General features: G+C 45.4%; 1 protein-coding gene across 2 annotated transcripts in view; it reads left to right on the top strand.

Moving 5' to 3' along the window:
• LOC144951843 (uncharacterized) overlaps positions 1-13,227 on the top strand; it is a 102,441-nt gene that overhangs the window by 68,741 nt on the left and 20,473 nt on the right. For both annotated transcript variants that reach the window (XM_078882181.1, XM_078882191.1), the window contains 2 exons: positions 4,568-4,700; positions 10,133-10,308. In XM_078882181.1, the coding sequence (XP_078738307.1) occupies positions 4,568-4,700; positions 10,133-10,308 (309 nt within the window). The remainder of the gene's footprint in view (positions 1-4,567; positions 4,701-10,132; positions 10,309-13,227) is intronic.

Raw genomic sequence — 13,227 nt, 5'->3', positions numbered from 1 at the left:
AGGCGCAACAGCTACAGCAGAAAAACTGCTAAGGCAGGAAAAATATAGAGAATTGTATGAAGCGTGGAGAGAGACACATGCACATAGAGAGAGAGACAGACAGAGAGAGACCTACACAGAGAGAAACACACTGAGAGAGACACAACAACAACAACTGCCATTCGCCACTAAGTAGCGGTGACATCACCACGACGCTTGTGCCAGGCTATGTGCACCTTGAGGCCACGTGAAGTGTCGAACGCCCGCTGGCAGGAGGTCACGGGGCAGACCCAGGTGCCACGGGTCGACTGACTGAGGTGACTGGCTGATGCACCACCTGCGCCCCCTATTGAGCCAAATTTGCTGTGCTTTAGCCACCTGGCGCTCTGCTCATTGTTGTGAGCGTTGCTCCTCCGCCCTCTGTTGTTGTTGCCCAGTAGCGTCCTTCACGAGCCTCCTCCACAGAGGCCGATCTTGACATCGCTGGTACCAGTCATCGGCAAGCCCACTCAGCTCCACATCCTCCTGTACCACATCACTCCATCTCTTCTCTAGCCCGTGCCGCACCTGTTTAGCCCCCTCAATCCGGCCGAACAAAAGCTGTTTGGGCATGCGGTGATTGGGCATGCGGGCTACATGGCCCAGCCAATGCAGCCTTGCCTGCCGGAGGAGCTCACCAATGGGACTTTGTCCAGATCTTTCGAGGATTTGTGAGCTCCTCACACAATCCAGCCTGGTTAAACCCAGGATTGATCGTAGGCAGGCCAGCCTAAATGTTTCTAACCGGCGAAGATGTTCCATTAGGGGGGTCTACGTTTTGCAAGCGTAGAGAAGGGAGGTAATGACTGTGGCCGAGAAGACCCAAACCTTCGTGCGGAGCGACAGACCAGGTAGCTTCCACACAGCATTATGCAACCGATGAAAAGATAATGCAGCTCGACTGATTCGGAGTGAGACCTCTGCTGTCTGGGGAGGTCTGGACCGCGTACCCAAAGCAGCCATTGCAGCTGCATGAGTCACAGTCCTAAACCTCGCCCATTTACCCTCGACATCTGGAGGAGTGGGGGACGATGCCAACCTCAGCCGCAGGCGATGATGAAATTCTCGCTTGCATCTTTCATCAGCAAGCTGGGTAAAAGGCCACCTTAGGTTTGAATGGGGTCCTCGGTGTACACTCACTGCCGAAGTGGAAGAATGGCAGGCGCATCTTACAGATGACTAGTTGATGGTCAGAGGGTAGATCAGCTCCACGGTAGGTCCTGGTGTCAAGGACATGGGCCCACATCCGCTGTTCCATCACTACGTAGTCCAGCAGATGTTCTTGCTTGGATCCGGCATGCATCCATGATGTTGTATGGATGCGCCGATGCCGGAACAGCGTGTTGGTAATTACAAGCCCATGGGTTGAACAAAAATCTAGCAGCCTCCTACTGTTGTTATTGAGCTGATCTGGCCCATGACTTTCAATCACTCAAGACCAGGTGCCAGCATTAAAGTCACCCAACAAGATGACTCTATCCCGAGGGGCCACTTTAGCTAGCACCTGTGACAGGAGGTCATAGAAGGCATCTGACTCATCAGCCTTGCCTGCATCCCTCCATGGATGTTCGTCTTTAGTGGGGGCATAAGTAACCACAATCACCACTCATCACCTCCGGTTGATGGGAAGGCGAGCCCAAAGTATCCTGGTGCTTACAGCTTCCCACACCTCACCACCACGCTCCCACGCTCCCTTCATTCTTTTGTTCAGAAGAAGAGCCACTCCCTGTTGTTTGGCAGTCTCCTGCCCCAAGTAGAGGACTGTCCACCCCTCATGGTGGCAGGAGCCAGAGCCGGTCCACCGGACCTCCTGAATACCACAGAGATCCAGGCGGTACCGGTCCAGCTCCGGACAGAGGAGTGTCAGCCTCTCCTCCGCAGTGAGCGTTAGAACATTCCACGTGGCCATTCATAGTGATTCAATCTCCTGGCTCCACCAAATTGGGTTTGGCCAGGAGACGTCATAGACGCATGTCCCCCCGGGGCCTCCAGCACAAGCTTGTTAATTACATTTTTCGGTCGTAGTTTAGTGGTAGTTAATTAAAGGTGGAGGGGTTACCAGCCCCTCGCACCCATCCAGAGCCCCCATTTAGCTGCTGTGGTGGTCACAGACGCCAAGAGGGGAAAGGCCAATCGGAATTGGTCTACCCCCCACAGCACTGTCCACGACAGCGTTGCCCGTCCGGCACCCCGAGGAGATAGGGGGTTGTTTTACCAGACACAGAGAGAGAGAGACACACATAGAGGGACAACCCACATACAGAGACATACACATAGAGAGAGACACACAGAGACATACAAAGGCACACATAGAGAGACACAGAGAGAGAGAGACACATGGAGAGACACACACACACAGACACAGAGAGAACAAGCCGAAAAAAGAAAGGAAAAGAAGATGAGAAATCAACTTAGCAAACTTAGAAATGTAATGCAGCTCAGAGAGTCGGCTAACACAACAGTTAACACTTTACCTTGCTGATCACATCCTTCCGAATATTGCTGAATTTGCATCCATCTTCTTTGTTGAAGTTATGTCTGAGAGAGAAAAATAAGCCTCTGTGACGAGGTACTATATAGATCACAGAGGGGGGGGGGGGGGGAAGGGGCTGTTGTAACGGGAGAGATCGGTGGCAGGGGGAGAGAGGGGGGAGAGTAATAGTATGAGGCTCGGAGAGCGACACATGAACATATAGAGAGAGAGACACAGAGAGGGAGACCTACACACAGAGAAACACAGACAGACATAGAGAGAAGGACGCACATAGAGGGACAACCCACGTACAGAGACATACATAACAGAGAGAGACACACACAGAGACACACAAAGGCACACACAGAGTCAAAAAGAAGAAAGAAGAAAGAAAATGATGAGAAATCAAACCTAGCAAACTGTAATGCAATGCAACTCATTTTTATAATCATTGTTTCATGCTCATTACACTATGTAACACAATTTTTGTTCCCAGGTAGTAAGTATTATTTCGTAATTGCTTATGCCTAAAAAGTATAGAAAATCGCTTATTCCCCACAAACTTTGCTTTTGTGACCAGGACAGTGATATTTTGAAATTTACCTATTTTCAATGAGAAAACGTGCGAATTTGTGTCTTTTTGTTCACATAAAGTAAAAAAGCTACATATGAATCAAAATTAACATGTATTTATACTAAAGTAATACAAAAATTATTACAAAAGATTTAGAAGTGAGTAGTTTTTCGAGATTGTTCCTCCCCACAGAGAACTCGGTCTACTGTGGCCAGTGCCGCCTTTGGTAGTGTGCCTTGGTGACATTCCAGTATTTAACAACGAGTGTATGCTTACTCTGATGAACGCTTTGCAACAACCTTGAGAATGTGAGAAAAGTGGAATGAAGCCTCCGTATTACAGTCCCATGTCTGGGATTTCCCTCATCCAGCGAGTCATTTGTTTCAGTCCCAGGATTTCACCATTGATACACTTAAATAATCCCACCACAGGTGATCCCAAGTCAAGTTTTCCCAGCACACTATTATCTACCTCTTGCCTACGCTGGCAGGTTTTTTCAAACCCAATGGGTGCTCTGACGTGGGACATGGGCAGTACGTTGCTACACATCATGGCGATCTGTAGCGACACAGCTTCTGTCACCCCACTCAACTCCCATGCTCTTGCTCACTCCATGTATCCAAATGAATCTGCCACCCTGTGCCTATCTCCATCTATTTCATTCCATGGATCTCCCACACACTGTGCCTCTTTTACTCCACGCATCTCCCACAGTGTCCATCGCCACCTCTTTCACTCCACACATCTCCCACATCTCACTACATTTCTCTAGCCACTGTGTGGTAATGTATGCAGTAATTTGTGAGCACCGGGCCTCGTATATTGAAGTCGTGATGAGCGCAGCATGGATATGTGTGGATTTGGGATGAGCAGAGAGATGCATAGCATGAAGATATGAGAGATAGAGGCAGAGAGCCACAGTTGAGATGTATGGAGCAAGAAGGAAAGTCTGAATCGAGATATTGGCAGCATCCGAGAGGCAATGAGCATGAGAAATAAGAAGTTGAGCAATACACGCAGAAAAATAACTAACGTACACTGTGGTGGTGATACCTTATCTCCCTCGCTCGGTATGCAGGAGATCATGGGTTCGTTCCCGACCCTTACACCTGTATATATGGATTTTGCATATTCTCCACCGTGGTTGCGTATATTTTTCTCCAAGTCCTCCCATTTTTTCCCTCCACATAAAAAAACATGCGTTTATAGTATTTGGCTGCTATAAATGTCCACATGATAAGCCACTACGTGGAACTATCATTTGTGGCCAGGTCACTTCTGAAAAAGGTCAGTAAGCTCTACCTGGTAAAATAAAAACAGTTAATAGTTACCTATGCCTTTTACGGCAGGGAATAAGTTTCCCTCTTACAACATTAACCCACATCTATCACTCAATATGGCCATCCTTGAATAACTTCTTATTGTGTAAGTGCATTTTTTTGAACAAAACAAATTATTCCATAAAATATTTTGAGTGTTGTATTGTGTTACTTTTATTTCAGATGAAAAGGACAAGAGTGAAATTAAACGAGCTATTGCAGAGTTCACAAATAAAACCTGCATCCGTTTCATACAGAGAGAGGAAGCACAAAAGGAAGCACATAAGGACTACATCAATGTGCAAGCGCTGGAAGGGTCAGTGCCGTTTGATTCAACTCACACCCAAATTCCCGCATGCGTTGTGTGGCGTCTGTACTGTCGCGTTCCTACGCCAGTGGTTTCTCAAGGCGCATGGCATAAGAGGGCAGTGTAAATAATTCGTGGTAATGACGACATCTGCCTAATCGTGGTAGTGTCATAGTGTGAATGTACACAAGAGTTTAAGAACAGCCTTGTGTCTGGGTGTGAATTACACAACAATGTACCATATTACAAAATACTATAAAGAGTGCTGCGCTACTGTTATTCTAATCATGTTCACTTGCTATAACTGATGCACATTGTTTTCATATGCTGTTAGTCATATTACAGGTGTGACATGAACCTAACAATCACAATTATGAAAGGGAGGGGTTGAAGAACAGTGAATAAATGGTATTTTTAAGAAAATCTAAATATCCCCAAACAGTGGTTAATTTGAAATGGCACTTGTACTCGAGTACTTACATGTGTACTTACAAAGTGCATGGAGCAAGATATGAACAGAAAGTATTCACATGGAGAGCCGATGGGTCTTCAAAATGTGCTTAAATCATGGTGGGAAAGTCGACAGTGATCATAGATGAGTGGGTCACTCAGTCTTTGCAGAAATCCAACTCTTCACAAATGCTTCAGCTAGAGTAGCCCATAATACATTAAGACATTTAAATCACTCTTTAAGGTAATTTAAATATATGCCCCAACAACAAGTTATGCAGATAGAGAGGTACACCAAGTGTATGGCAGACATTAACCAGCTTCTTAATGAGAGAAAACATACTACACCATAGTAGTGTGTCGCTTCAATGCAAAGGTCAGCAAGAGGAACAAAAATGAGAGGATGGCTGGTAAATGTGGCATCAGAAAATGCAATGAAAGAGGAGAATGCCTCATAGAGTGTGCAGCTTGCAGACACAAAAAGATAACCTCTTTTTCAAAAATGTTTATAGAAAGTGAACACGGAGGAGTCAAAATTATGAATTTAAGAATATATATCCTCTACAAATTCAACACGTGAAGAGATCACAGACTGATGTGATGCAAGTGGCAATTCAACAACCAACGGGTAGCACAAACTAATTGCAGGCAATACCAAGATAAATTTCGATTTAAAGCTTTCGTGACTGCAGGGATTCATCTTCTGCTTGTGTTGTGGCCGAAATGTCGTGAGAATTTGTATTTTATTATGTTTTATTTTTATTATTTTATTATTCCCCTTCTACGTGACTTTACCGAAAGAACCAAGAAGATGAATACCAAGATAGTTAACTTCAAAATATATGGCACCATGTCGCTGAATTTAGGTAAACTCTAGGCAGTAGTTTCAAATGACAAAAGGATAATATGAATCAAATGGATGACAGCTGATTAAATAATGAATTAACTAACATGGTAATGGATGCTGCATTGAAAGTGGGGGAAATGTTAAAAACTAAACAAACTTTGTTGGAAACTGTAAAACAAGATGAGCAATATAAACAGAAAAGATGAAAGATGTGGCAACAATATGGAGCTGAATATGGAATACATTGAACCATAATGATTAGGAAAATAATCATGACAACAACAAAACAGAAACACAACTGAAGCCATAACAAGCAATAGGAGTATACAAGCAATACATTTTTTTTATTGATAATTGGAAATTCAGAAATAAAGGAAATTTTAAGAATTGTAACCCTTGATCGAGGTAAAATCTTAACATTTGTGGAGGATCTTTATAGAAAAGAAATGTGCACATTCCAGGAATTGGACCACAGCTCAGGTGAAGAGGAGGCTTCATGTCACACTTGTAGAAGTCAATCCTGCCTTTCACATTGTGAAAAGAGGGAAAGCTCCTGGACCAGATGGTATAACTATAAACATCATGAAAAAATGGGGCCAATTCTTGAAACAGGATTAATGGACTTGTGCACTCCAAAAATGGTCATACCAGCCATGGTGCCTCAATCATTCTTAATTCAACAATGGTAATGCTAACTAATTTGAACAACTACAGACTCGTCATCCTCGTATTACTTGCACGTGTGGCAAATGCTGTGTTGGCCAGATGGGAAAAAAGGTTGACACAAGATTAAAGAGCACCAAAGGAGCAAATACTCACAATACACATGAGTCGGCAGTCACCGAACATGTCGACCAACAAGGACATTCTATTGACATCAACATGGACATTCCATAGATGTTGATAACGTTGATGTTACAGTATGTGCCAAACGAATTACTGTTGGCCAAGACCAATTTTTTTTTAATTGAGAGATAGAATAAGATTGAAACCGAGCTGACAGATATAGGTGAGTACAGATTGGAAAACACGTGATAACCTTAATAAAATGTATATTTACATTCATTAAACCAATAACAGCAGAATTATAACATTGCTAACCATTTAGTATGACTAATAAACTCCGACTAATCAGTATCACCATGTAAATGTGTACCTTGTCGTACCATATTTAACGTAATTTAACCGTCTAGTTCTGCTTACAAATTGTGACGAACCTGTTTTACCACATGAGTATAGTTACTTTTATAATACTTGTATATTGCTAACATCATTTTTTGTAAGATGAAATAACATCATTTATGCGAATACATCAACCTCTATCACTTCCTGTCACTCTCTACTCCTTTGTCAATGCGCACCAGGATGTCACACCTATTTAGACCCAAGAGTGGAGAACATTTTCACAATTTGGCAATGGCCCGATGATGCTGGCTCTAACTATAAGTGAAACATAGTACCCATTTAAATGTTGTGAGATTGCTCTCCAACACATGGGTGGTGCTGCTGAAGTAGTAATACATTTGCATTTATTTACTTTGTTCTAAAACAGTATGGAAATATTTGGTTTCATGATGGTCTGTGTATTATTCACTCAGCCTTCACATCCCACCACTTATGTTGAATGTCTCGGAGTTTGGTGCATGTGTAATGGATTCAACTGAGTTGCAGACTTACTTTTTGGAGGCAACACATTTATTAATACCAACACAAGAACACAAAGGGGTTACTGCCCCTTCACCAGATAACTTATGGTGGTGGACCACCAGGCTAACTACACTAGTTACTGGGAGTAGCTACAATGGACTTCGGATGATAACAGCAACGCAGAGCGCCGGTCCCTGTGGGGACCCGGTTTATATGCTCTTGGGTCGTGGCTGGCCCTGCCCTTGGCCACGCCCACCTTCCGGGGTCAACCAGAGTGCCATGGCCCAGGGTAATCTCATCCAATGGCTGACACTCTCACACTCCCTTCTGTAGGAGTCAGCACTGCACTCCATGCGTGGTGCCACTGTGCTATCCCAGTGCTCACTGAGCCCCCTCTTGGGCTGGTACTACACCCACCTACGGGGTGTCCGCGATGACAATGCATCGCACGCCGTGCCTCGCTAGAGCTGGCATTATTCAGTGACATTCACGATGTTGCTACATACGTGATGTCTGCGATCTGAGTACATCGCACGTCGTTCCTCTCTAGGGCCGGCACCATACAGTGACATCTGAAATGTCACTACACATGCGGTGAATTGATTTGTCAGTGAAGTTAATGTATGTATGTTGAACTTCGTTTGCACCGTATTTAGCCAAGCATGCTAATCGGAGGTGCGGGGGAAGGACAACAAGCTAAACAGAGTGCATGTCTCGTGACGAGCCGTTGTTACATTTTGGTATCATTCTCAGCAAACCAGTCTTGGTGATACTGCTTAGCTATGCTCAAGGTATTGAGGACATCTTGATTAACTGCATCATGAAGATTTGCACATTCATAGTTGACATTGACATTCGCGATCAAGTCAGAGTAGTTGCTAATTTATTTTATATTACTGCAGAGCTGCTCTGGTATGTCGTCATTTTGTAAGTGATTTACACTTAGTTATTTTATTGGTTTCAATGCTAATTCGCAATGTTTTGGTTGAATTGCAAGTGATCAGGCGATGCTTACTGTAACAATCTGCACCATGCATGGCAGCAGTGATCCGTAAATGTTTAAGATCAAGCCATTGCACAATGATATAGTTTATGAGATGCCATTGTTTGCATTCTGGCTACATACATGTTTTCTTTCTTTTTTTCCGTAAGGCAAACAAAGGTGTTTGTGATCACGTGGACTGAATAGGAAAATAAAATTGCTATTCATTTTCCAATACCAGGAGGTCCAATTATATGAACCAAGTTGCAGAATCATTTCCAAACCTTGCGTTGACATCTTCCATGGTGATGTCTGTCCCTTTCAAGAATAGATGTGATACACGGACTTCTTCTTTCGTATGGCTGATGTAGATGCAGAGCAACAACTAGAATTTCACATTCAGGTGGTCAAGTCAGATAACTGCGTTAGGAGCAGCAGAGTGGTTCACTGATGTCTCCTTCGTATTTGTGGATCAGGCATTGTGTTGTTATATGTTGTATGGTCTGTTCTGGGTGACCACAGTCGCACACTGGAGAGGTTTTAATTTTCCATTTGTGCATCAGGTATCCGCATCTGCCATGGTTTGTGCGGATGCAATTTAGGGTGCACCGAGAGCTTTGTGGAAGATCAAAGCCATGAATCTTCTTTGACAGCAAGGCGTTTGTTCGTGAGTTCTTTTGAACTCCATTTAGCTCTCCAGGCTTTATCGGGGTTGAATTTGCCTGTGTTTAAGGTTGCGTGCATGGGTCCAAAAGGACTTCAAGTGATGATGGGGGATGTTATTTAGGTCCTGATGAATGGGAAGGCAACTGTTTTCCTCGATTCGCAAGAGTTCCAGGAGAGTTGTAGCGTTGTGGCGGATGGGTGGGGGAGAGGTGTGTAACAGCACAGGTGCCATTCCAAGGTTTTAGCATATAGCTTAAAGTCCATATTCAAGAGAGATGGGCCTGTAGCTCTTGGTCTGGTCTCTGGGGGAACCAATTTTATGTATGACAGTGATTGTCGCCTCTTCCATGGAGTCCGGGAGTTTCCCTTGTCTAACAGACTCGTTTAAAGTGTTATGGAGGTGTGTTTGGATCAGTTGGCCCAGACTTGTGTAGAACCCCAATGGGAAGCCGTCAGGGCCTGGGGCCTTTCCTGCAGGGGAGGATCCCAGGGCCTCCAGAATTTCGGGGAGCCCGGTCGGGGCTTCCATAGCTTCCCTCCAATCTGGGTAGATTTGGGGTAGGGGAGACTGGTACAGGTCACTCGTCCTGATGTGTCCATCGGCATCCTTGATCCCAGCAATGTGGTTACAAGTTTGCTTGCGCTTGACCAGCCGGGCTAAGAGCTTGGCCATGGAAGGAGAGGGGTCGTAAATTGGAATCTTGGCCCTCATAAAGAGGGGGGAGGTTTGGTCGTTTAACACCTTGTCTAGTTCCAGCTTTAGTATTTTGATTGGGATTCTTGAATAGGCTATGTTTCTCATTCAGTGTATATGTGTTCTAATTGTAATACACGGTGCTGTGTGAGCAGGAACTGGTCGTTCCTGGGCAAGAAGGGAGGGGCTCAGTCCGTGTCCCTGGAGCCCGGAAAGGTGGACAAGGGCACGGTTTTGCACGAGCTCATGCACGCGCTCGGCTTCCACCACGAGCACTGCCGCAGCGACCGCGATCAGTACATCAAGGTCCACGAGGACAACGTCATGGAAGGTGCCTTGAGATTGAAGTTACAAAACTGCGTGTCATGACCCAGATGTGGTGTAATTAATTTGTTTTGGGGAGGCAGACACTGACACACAATGTGAGAGTGAAGAGAATGATGTTGTACTGCAGAGGATGTAACTCCATAAGCACCACATGCCATATGACTCCATAGTCTACATGCTGGTATCACTAAACACCACATAATTCTGCAGTTACATTGGGGAAAGTGCTGCTAGCTAGCACCTATTAAGGCCGGCTGAGTCGCACGAGAGGGTGGCGTGGCCAACACCGTACACAGCTGCCATGGTTAGCATTGCACTAACAACCATGTTCAGTGCACTGATCATGGTTGTCAGATCAATGAACATTGCTCAGTTTCCTTAATGGATTTCGCCTCGAATGCATTCCATTCCTTGGTCACCACTCTGTTATTATTCTTGACCGCTGCTAGTCACCCCTTTAGTGACATATCTTGTCCAATTCCACTTATGGAAAAGGGTTGTCTCCGTGTCTTTCTGTGTCTCTCTGTATCTATCTCGTTCTCTGTGTGTCTCCATGTTTATAGATTGACTAGCTTTACGACCCGGCGTCGCCCGGGACCTGGATTCTTGTCTTGGATTAATACACAGCCTACACGGAGGGGGGATGCGTGACGTGTTGTATGTGTCGGATTATGAAATTTTGATGAAAATAATAAAAATTAATAATTTTCCGAAAAATGTGCAAATCGCATTAATTATGCTAATGTGTGTATTGACATGCATAAATTATGATAATGTGTGTAATTATATGCATAAATTATGATAATCGCGGAGATAATCGTAGTAATTTATGCGGATGCTTGCGATTATGTTACTGTGAGCAGTTATGATAATTAGGCTTAGCTTCGTTTATCCATTGTTATATCAATCAGAATAACACGATTATCATCGATTAAACGTTTACCGATTATCTTAGTGTGTTTATGTTATTTTAGGTCTCCATTTTCATATCTCATCGCAGGATACAGTTATCAAGAATAAGATAGTTTTGCATGGACTTGGAAAGAAGCACTCGAACAGTTGGTGTTAAGCAATTTTATTCTAAACAAGCACATGACACTCTCTTATCCGAAAGCAAGTATACGTCAATAAATTCATGGACAAGATTATGCGATTACGAAAATGAATGACTAAAAATACTTCTTCATTGGCATGATTATGCAGTTAACGAAAATGAATGACTAAAACATTTCTTATTCATGTAACTCGACGGCAGCAACTGCTTTGCACGATTCGTTGATATTGAACGCACCACCTCGAAATGGCAACCCTTTCTGAAACGCATTGACAATTTTTTCTTATTCGTGTGCGTGCTGTGTGTGCGTTGTCCCCTTTTAATATTAATTAATTCTTAGAGCCGGGAGTTGTGTCGTTAGCTTGTGTGGTGTGGGAGGATACGAACAGCGGCCAGAAGTTTTCTCTGGGTAGGGCGTGGCCGCCGCGAGCCCCTGCTGCTCCCTCGCTCTCTCTTCACTGCTGGACGACGAGTTGGCACGATGCTGTCCTTGAAGATGCTCGGTCGCTCGTGTCGCTCGGTGGCGCTGGGTGACGCTCGGTGTCGCTCGGGAGTCGCTCGTTGTCGCTCGGTGGCGCTCGGTGGCGCTCGGTGTCGCTCGGTGTCGCTCGGTGGCGCTCGGTGGCGCTCGGTGGCGCTCGGTGGCGCTCGGTGGCGCTCAGTGGCGCTCGGTGGCGCTCGTTCAGAAGACTTTGACTCTCTTTCTCCACTGCGGGATGATGAGTCGGTTTTGGTTGATGCTGGTTGATCTGGGTGTGTATTAGACACACGGCGCATTCAACAGCGCTGTCCTCCTCCTCACAGCCGTTTGACCAGGCTTTCTCCACTGCTTCGCGCTCTCTGCTTTGCTCGCTTGGCGATCTCCGCCTTTCCTGCGGGTTGTTCGCTGGTCGTCACTCTGACGAGGAGCGATGCTTCGTTCGTGGCAGGGTGGACGTTGGCGTCTTTGTTGGCTTCACTCGCAGCTCGGCAACTCAGGGTAGCGATTCTTCTCAGGTGGTGCAGACCTCGGCTTGTAGCTGCACGTCGCTACCCCGCGAACCTCGTCATTCTGGATAACGAAAACTTCTTCGTTGTCAGCGTTGAGATGAGGTGGGGCCCAGGGCCTCTGACGAGATGTGGTGGGGGCCGAAGCCCTTAACGATCTGTGTTGAATGGATTTTTCCCCGGCTTATATTGGGAAAATCCACTCAGTCTTCCCGAGTTGTTTGAAGGCCGTCATATATCTTTCTGTGGGTTGAACACATCTGCGTCCGTGTGTTTCGTGTGTCGTGTGCGTGTTTATTAGTAAAGACACAGCTGTGTAACCATTCTGGAAGGAGGGGTGGGGAATGTTATTTGCTCGCGTGTGCAAATCTTGCTGTCCGTGCTGCGGGGAGACAAAGACGGCCGTGTTTAACTCAACGTGAGCACCCTCTCCTCTCTCCGCGTCTCTTGCGAGAGAAAACAAACAAAAACAGAGCGAGAAGAAGCAGACACCCCCGCGACTCCTCCTCGCGACCTTTCCTAACCCTCCAAGCATTCATGGGCCATCTGTTTGTGCTGCGGGGAGACAAAGACGGCCGTGTTTAACTCAAAACGTGAGCACCCTCTCCTCTCTCCGCGTCTCTTGCGAGAGAAAACAAACAATGTCAGCACAAACCCCCCCCCCCCCTTGTGACCTTTTTGCTCCCTCCTTGCTTGCCAGACCCCGCTGGAAGACAAAGGTGGCTGAGGAGATGTTTGTAATACATTTATGTGGTCCTGTGTGTTACATTTATTCTTGAATTATATTTTATGAGTTCCTTCGGTCTTAGTATCGTGGTTATCATTCGTCTATGTTTAATGAATATTCGTAATGATCCTCGTCACATTATTATTTTGGGGCTT

Source organism: Lampetra fluviatilis, chromosome 3 (genome assembly GCF_964198595.1).
Source record: "Lampetra fluviatilis chromosome 3, kcLamFluv1.1, whole genome shotgun sequence".
NCBI classification, from domain to species: Eukaryota; Metazoa; Chordata; class Hyperoartia; order Petromyzontiformes; family Petromyzontidae; genus Lampetra; species Lampetra fluviatilis.
Note: the sequence above shows the minus strand (reverse complement) of the source record. Positions and strands in the feature narration are given on the sequence as shown.